General features: G+C 49.2%; 1 protein-coding gene across 1 annotated transcript; it reads left to right on the plus strand.

The window, feature by feature from the left end:
* Positions 1-2,188: 2,188 nt before the first annotated feature.
* On the plus strand, positions 2,189-7,450 carry LOC139780654 (uncharacterized). The gene has a single exon (XM_071719375.1). The coding sequence runs from the start codon at positions 2,189-2,191 to the stop codon at positions 7,448-7,450; it is 5,262 nt and encodes a 1,753-aa protein (XP_071575476.1).
* Positions 7,451-7,766: the final 316 nt, after the last annotated feature.

A 7,766-nucleotide genomic window follows, 5' to 3' on the forward strand; every position in this document is an offset into this window, starting at 1 on the left:
CGCTTCCTCTCTTCCATCGTTAGGTCCTCGCTGCAACTCTTATATCCTCCTTTCTGCTACCCTTCCGTCTCTTTGCGTTTGTCTCCTTTTTATCGGCCAGAAACATCCTTGTCCTCACCTTCGCGCGCTTGTCTCCTTTCTACCTCAGCTCTCTTTGTCTCACTTCCTGCCCCGCGGCGGCCGATCAACACCTCTCAGCTCTCACCGCTCGACGCTTCCTCCCTCCTCCTCCCCTGCTCGTCTTGCTACTGCTGTCGTTCGCTCTGCTCGATCATTCACGCTTCCACTCTCAATTCTGCGCCTACTTCGTTCGCGACGACACACAGTTCTGCAAGTCGAATGTACATTGACACGCCTCCTTGTACCGTTCTTACGATTGCCACGTGAAAACTTTTCCCTTTGTCATTTTCTCATCTATCGAATGATCCGGCTCACTACTCCGCCGTCCGTCGGCTTCGCCCCTCTCCTATTCCGCCTCGATCGATCTCCTTGATTGAGCCACCTCGCTATTGCCCTCGCTTCCGCATCCGCCGTCCTTAGGTATCTCACCTCTCTCGCACGCCGTCTCGATCGATCTCCCTATCGATCCTCGCTCCCGCTCGCTCGAGTACCCGTTCCTTCTGCACTCACCTCACTTCGCACCCCTCCTACCCTTCCCCTCGCCGCGTCCTCCTTCTGATTCCTCTTCGTTATCCTAACCTCACTCTCAACTCTCTTCTTCTCCCTCGAATTCTGGCCGCTTCACCTCGATTCCATCCTCACCTCCAATCCCACCGCCTCCTCTCAACCTCCTTCGCACCCTTCTTCAATCCTGCACCTCCACCCTTTTCTCCAGCTCTGTTTTCGACCCTATTTCCACCTCTCCGAACTTTCCACCTGCTCCCCCGCCGAGGGCTAACGGGGGACCACCTTATGCTTCTTTATGTATCATGCCGTCTTTTATCGAGTGAAAAATTGGCTGTACAATGTGGGCAATATGCTAAAATTCTTTTACGAAAGTTTGTTAAGCTAATACCAACTTTCTATAGTGAAAATTTATTAACAATTACTATCCATAATTTGATTCATATTGCAGATGATGTCATACATATGAAAGAGCCTTTATTTAAATTTTCTGCATTTCCTTTCGAGGATTATATTGGATCCTTAAAAAAACTAATTAGAAATACACCGCACATTATTCCGCAAATAACAAGACGTTTGCATGAAATGTAAGAGGGACTCCATACAATGTCATTATCCATTTTTCTATACTATAAAAAAGCATACAGATATGCCGATAGGATATCCTGTAGAAGTAAAATAATATTGTCTACTATTAAATTTAAAAGTTTTACTTTTACAACTTCTCGTCCTAATAATGTCGCAATTATGAATAACGGCGATGTTATAATAATTAATAGTATTTTTCCCCAGCTATTAATAATATTTCTGTTGGTTCTGTTACAATCGAAAGTGAACAATTACTATGTCATCGTGAAGTATTTGATTATCCTATGCCCTCACACAAAGTTGGTATAATATACGTTCGTAAAAAAAGAAATATAAAAAGATACTATGTCAAAGATATTGAAACAAAGTGCATTTACACGATTTAACAACAAAAAAGTAATTATATCATTACTGCATTTGTAAGGCTTTGCATAATTTGTATGTAATAGTACCTTGAAATACAAAAAGTTGTATACTTTTGTTCAGGAATCGCGAAATATCTCTCGCCCCATCCGTTGATTTCGAGCGTTAGATTGTATTGCTCGCCGTGTTTTCGTTCCCGTTGTTGATCTGCGAGACCTTGTCGGACCCGACGTATTCCGCGACAGCTACCTGTTACCCGAATTTCTCCTCGGACATACTCGCGTTATTCGGCGAACCTTCCCTCTCTTCGCGCGCTCGCAATTACCGCCTAGATACCTATTGTGAATACCGCTCGCCTCAGAACTTCTCGATACCTCGACACAGTAACACATTAAATTTTCGATACCACCAATACCGCATCTCTTCGTAGTCGTTCCTCTCACCAATACCTTGATTGCCGAGTCCTTTTTACAAGGCTGTACCAGCCAACCGCGCTCGCGAATCGAAACCCGATCGCGGAGTGCACATTTTGGTCCTTCGAGCCGGATTCGGAGTCAAGAAGAAGATTATCGATTACGACCGTCGAAGGGCAGAGTGACGATACCCGTTCACCATGGCACCCGTATCAGACGAGCTCATGGCAAAGCAGAACCAACTGATGGGCTCAATAGCTCGCGCCCTGACCAATTTCAAAAAACTGGGTCAAGCCAAGATGACCAAGGCGGTGGCGCAGGCCCGAATCACAGCCCTCAAGGAGAAGTTCTCTGAATCACGGGACTTGGATGCGCGGATCCGGGCATCCCTCGACGTCAGCACGGCCAAGGATCTGCCTTACTTCTCCGCCGACTTTTTCCAATCCTGTGAGGACCATTTCGACGAGGCGCTTGACTACATGTCCGAGGTACTGGCCAAGGTTTCTGACATGGACGCGGTCGACCTTAACGTAAGTCACGCTTCAGATTTCATCCACCGTCCGACGCCTCAGCTTCCGCGGATCAACCTACCGACCTTCAACAGATCTTTCGACCGCTGGGAAAGCTTTCGCGATCGTTTCAAATCGATGATTATCGACAATCGCAATATTTCTAATGTAGATCGGATGCATTATCTCTGCTCAAGTTTAACGGGAGATGCAAGTAGCGCGCTCAACCATCTCGCGATTACCGACGCGAATTTTACCGTGGCATGGAATATCATTACGTCGCGTTATGAGAACAAACGTCGGTTGATTAACGGTCATTTGCAAACGTTATTTTCGTTGCCACAGCTCGCGTCCGAAACCTTCAAAGACCTTCAGAATCTGCGTGACAAAGCGAATGCCTCAGTTCAAGCGCTCAAAAATCTCGATCGTCCTGTCGATACGTGGAGCGATATCCTCGTATTTCTGATCTCGCAAAAATTAGACAAATTTTCCCGGAAAGCGTGGGAATTACAGTTGAGCGAGACCGTCGATTACCCGACATATGACGAGTTGGATAAATTTTTAGAATCGCGTATCCGTGCTTTCGAGGCGATCTCGCCTCCGAAATCCGAGACATCTCAACCGTCGTCTAAATCGAAATCGATCGCTTCTCATTCGACAACCACTGCGAACCTTGCGTGCCCGCTGTGCAAATCCTCGCACTTACTATATCAATGTCCGTCATTCTTAGCGTATACTCCGTCGCAACGATGCGAATATGTAAAGAAAGAGAATCGTTGTATCAATTGCTTCGGGTGTAAACATTCGATGAAGGATTGTAAAAGCGCGCGATCCTGCAAAACGTGTCATAAGCGACATCACACCCTACTGCATTTCACGGACGATGCAAAGCAGGCTAGCGTAGAGTCCGCTCCTACCGTCGGATCAACGAGTACCGAGCTACCGAAATCGACAGCTAACGAAATCGCGTCTCATTTAATTTCGAATACGATGACGCCGAAGTCAACCGTACTTTTGGCAACCGCTCGAGTTCGTGTTTACTCTCCACAAGGTCGCTTCGTTTATGCCCGCGCTTTGCTCGACCAAGGTTCCGTCGCGACTTTAATTTCGGAAAATATCGCTCAGCGGTTGCGTCTCGCGAAGGTGAAGCAAACTACCCGTATTACCGGAATCGGAGAATCGCAATCGTTGTCGCATTCTGCCGCACATATTTGTGTAACCGCCTCTTTCGGCGACAAACCTGCATTCTCGACGACCGCGTATATAGTCACATCGCTGTCAAAGTACGCACCGAATCGCGTTCAATCGACGTCAAAATGGGCGCATATCTCTGACCTAACGCTAGCGGATAGGAATCCCATGAGCTCTGATCCAATCGATGTAATTATCGGAGCTGATTTATACGGCATGCTTATATTAGACGGTGTCCGTAAAGGAAATGCAAGCGAGCCTATCGCGCAAAATACCGCTTTCGGCTGGATACTTTCCGGGCCTATCGCTCCAGCTCAATCCCTCCATCCCGATTCCGTTCACATTCATCACGGAACAATCCTTGAAAACCTGGATCTCGATCTTCGCCGCTTCTGGGAGATCGAAGAAGTCTCTCATAAAACGCATTTAAGTCCCGAAGAGCAACAGTGCGAAGAGCATTTCGCCGCTACTCATTCTCGCACGCCGGAGGGACGATACGTCGTTCGGCTACCGTTCAAAACCGGCCCCCCTATAGATCTTGGCGAATCCCGCTTTACCGCGTTAGCAAGTTTAGTTCGCTCGGAGCGTCGACTTCTTCGCGAACAACATAAAGCCGCGTTATATCGCGAATTCCTCGACGAATACGAGAAGCTCGGTCATATGACGAAAGTTAGCGATACCGACTCACAATCGAGTCACTCTCAAGTCTATTATATTCCGCACCACGCTGTCTTTCGTGAGAGCAGCGTCACCACTCAGCTTCGGGTTGTATTTAATGCTTCCTGCGCTACATCGAACGGTACCTCGTTGAACCATCATTTGCTAATCGGTCCTAAGCTACAGAGGGATCTTGCCGCCGTCATTCTGTTATGGCGTCAGCATCAGTTTGTCTTTACTGCCGACATCGCTAAAATGTACCGGCAAATTCTAATCGATAATCGCGACGTAGACTACCAACGAATTCTCTGGCGCTCGTCGCCCTCTGAGCCAGTCGCGGATTACCGGTTGCTCACCGTAACATACGGCACTGCCTCCGCCCCGTACCTCGCGCTTCGCGTCCTGCTACAGCTCGTAAAGGATCACGGAGACGAATTTCCGCTGGCCGCTCTAGTTTTGCTTCTCTTAACGTACGTCGACGACTGTACGTTCGAAGCGGACAACCGTGAACTCGCGCTTAAAATTCGCGATCAGTTGATTGCTCTCTTGGCAAAGGGCGGCTTCCGGTTACGCAAATGGGCAAGTAATTGTCCCGAGTTGCTTTCCGACATTGATCCCTCAGATCATGGTCTCGCGCGCGATAAGGATCTACTCGCCGACGAGCCTCTAAAGATATTAGGCGTCGCGTGGAATCCCGAAAGCGATTCTTTCCATTTCCGCGTAACGACCCCACCGAACCCGGGGCAGACGAAACGTGCGGTGCTTTCCACTATCGCTAAATTGTTCGACCCGTTAGGATGGGTGACCCCCGTTATCGTTGTCGCGAAAATATTCATGCAACGCCTATGGGCCCTAAAATGCGATTGGGACGACGTGTTGCCCGGTGATCTCCTAGAACAATGGCGCGAATATCACAGTCAATTACCGCGTCTCAAACTTATATCGATTCCTCACTGGACAAACTACGGTTCTAACATCGCTGATTGTGAGATTCACGGGTTTTCGGATGCGTCGACAAAGGCTTACGCCGCGGTCGTATATCTCCGTCTCGTACCGAGAAACGGCCCCGTTATCGTTTGCATACTCGTCGCGAAATCAAAGGTCGCTCCAATCAAAACAATAAGCGTACCGCGACTCGAGCTTTGCGGCGCGTTACTGCTCGCACAGTTGATGTCCTTCGTTCTTTCGAATCTCGACATTCCCAATCTCCGATATCACTGTTGGATAGATGCACGTATTGTATTAGCGTGGCTCAAGCAGTCTCCATCACGATGGAAAGTTTTCGTTGCTAATCGAGTAGCCAAAGTGCAACAGCTTTTACCGAAAGCAATCTGGCACCATGTTCCGACGGCGGATAATCCCGCCGACTGCGCATCTCGCGGTTTGCGCCCTAGTGAACTTGCCGATTGCGCCCTGTGGTGGTCGGGGCCCTCCTGGCTTAAAAAATCCCCTGAGCACTGGCCGACGTCATGCTCGTCGCCAATCGAATCTGAAATATCACGAGAAAACCGAGTCGTCGTGCACGCTTGCGTCGCGCGTGCTATCGAACCGTGGGATCTCGCGACTCGCTATTCCTCGTGGACTAAGCTTCTGCGCGTGACGGCATATCTCATGCAGTTCGCCAAGATCCTTCGTTCTCGCCTCAATTCCATACCGGATAGCAGTGCGGAGGTCAATCTATCGCTCGCATTAGCTCCACGCGAAATTCAAACTGCCAAGATCTTTTGGCTCAAGGAGATTCAGAGTGAAACATTTCCGCAAGAAACTGCGAGTCTAACAGCAAACAGTCGCGTTTCCAAATCAAGCTCACTTGTCGCGCTTAACCCGTATCTCGACACCGATGGCCTCATCCGAGTCGGAGGGCGGCTTCAAAAGTCCGATCTCCCCGATTCAGCCAAACATCCAATCGTCCTGCAGTCTCATCCTTTGTTATCTCTCATCATATCGCATGCTCACCATACCACACTCCACGGAGGCCCGCACATTACCCTCGCTCACCTCCGTACCGAATTCTGGATTTTGCGCGCTAGAGCAACCGTACGAGCGGTTCTATACCGCTGCGTTAAATGCGCTCGCGAAAAGGCTATCGTCCCGGCGGAACTCATGGGCAACTTACCAGACGTTCGAGTTAATCGATCTTCGCGAGCTTTCGAACATACCGGAGTCGATTATGCCGGACCGATACTCGTACGATCTGCGAAAGGACGCGGTCATAAGGCCCACAAAGCCTACATCGCCTTATTCATTTGCATGACAACGAAAGCGATTCACCTCGAGTTAGTAAGCGATTACAGCTCGGCAGCTTTCCTCGCGGCGTTTACCAGATTTACAGCTCGACGCGGACGTCCACATAGCATGTACTCCGATAATGGTACGACATTTCAGGGCGCCGAACGAGAGCTCGTCGCCGCTTGTAACGCTGCCGTGCGCGATCCCAATTTTTTGAACCGATTAGCAGGCGATCAGATAGCGTGGCATTTCCTCCCTCCTGCGGCTCCACATTTCGGCGGATTATGGGAGGCAGGAGTCCGTAGCGTCAAATATCACTTAAAGCGATGCGTAGGCTCCCACACGCTGACGTACGAGGAGATGAATACGCTATTGTGCCGAGTCGAAGCATGTTTAAATTCGCGGCCGATTTCATCAATGTCCGAGAGTCTCGACGATTATAGCGCCCTTACGCCCGGTCATTTTTTGATCGGTGCCAATCTTGTCGTAATTCCGGAACCGAGCGTGCTCGACATCGCTGAGAATCGGCTTTCGCGTTGGCAACTCGTACAAAAAATTACTGAAGGTTTTTGGAGGTCTTGGGTGAGCGACTACTTGCATACGCTCCAACAACGCCCGAAGTGGCGCGTTATCCACAACCTGGCCAAAGTTGGTCAGATCGTTCTCTTACGTAATCCGCTCGCCCCCCCAAGTCATTGGGAACTCGGACGTATTACCGTCTGTCATCCCGGGGATGATGGGCTGACACGCGTCGTTACCGTCAAAACCGCACGCTCCGAATATAAGCGACCCATTGTCAAGCTGTGTTTCCTGCCGATCGATATCAATATCGAAACCGAAAAGGAAGCGGTCAAGGCGGGCGGTTCGCGGCCGTGATGCGACCCATCTCCCGGTCACGACACCGAGATGTACATATGTATAAATATAAAGCGCCAATGTATTTAGAATTAATTTTCATTGTATAAACTCTGTCTTTAGATTTAAGTTTATTATGTATTTAGACATAAGTTCTCACTGTATTATAATTCTCGTTTCGAATGTAAGCATTCGAGGCGGGCGGTATGTTCAGGAATCGCGAAATATCTCTCGCCCCATCCGTTGATTTCGAGCGTTAGATTGTATTGCTCGCCGTGTTTTCATTCCCGTTGTTGATCTGCGAGACCTTGTCGGACCCAACGTATTCCGCGACAGC

Source organism: Temnothorax nylanderi, unplaced genomic scaffold (assembly GCF_030848795.1).
Source record: "Temnothorax nylanderi isolate EJ_2023f unplaced genomic scaffold, tnyl_v1.0 TNYL_tig0290_pilon, whole genome shotgun sequence".
NCBI lineage: Eukaryota > Metazoa > Arthropoda > Insecta > Hymenoptera > Formicidae > Temnothorax > Temnothorax nylanderi.

Bases quoted from the DNA above. Each gene is read 5' to 3' on its own strand.
- LOC139780654 (XM_071719375.1), top strand. From the start codon at position 2,189: ATGGCACCCGTATCAGACGAGCTCATGGCAAAGCAGAACCAACTGATG.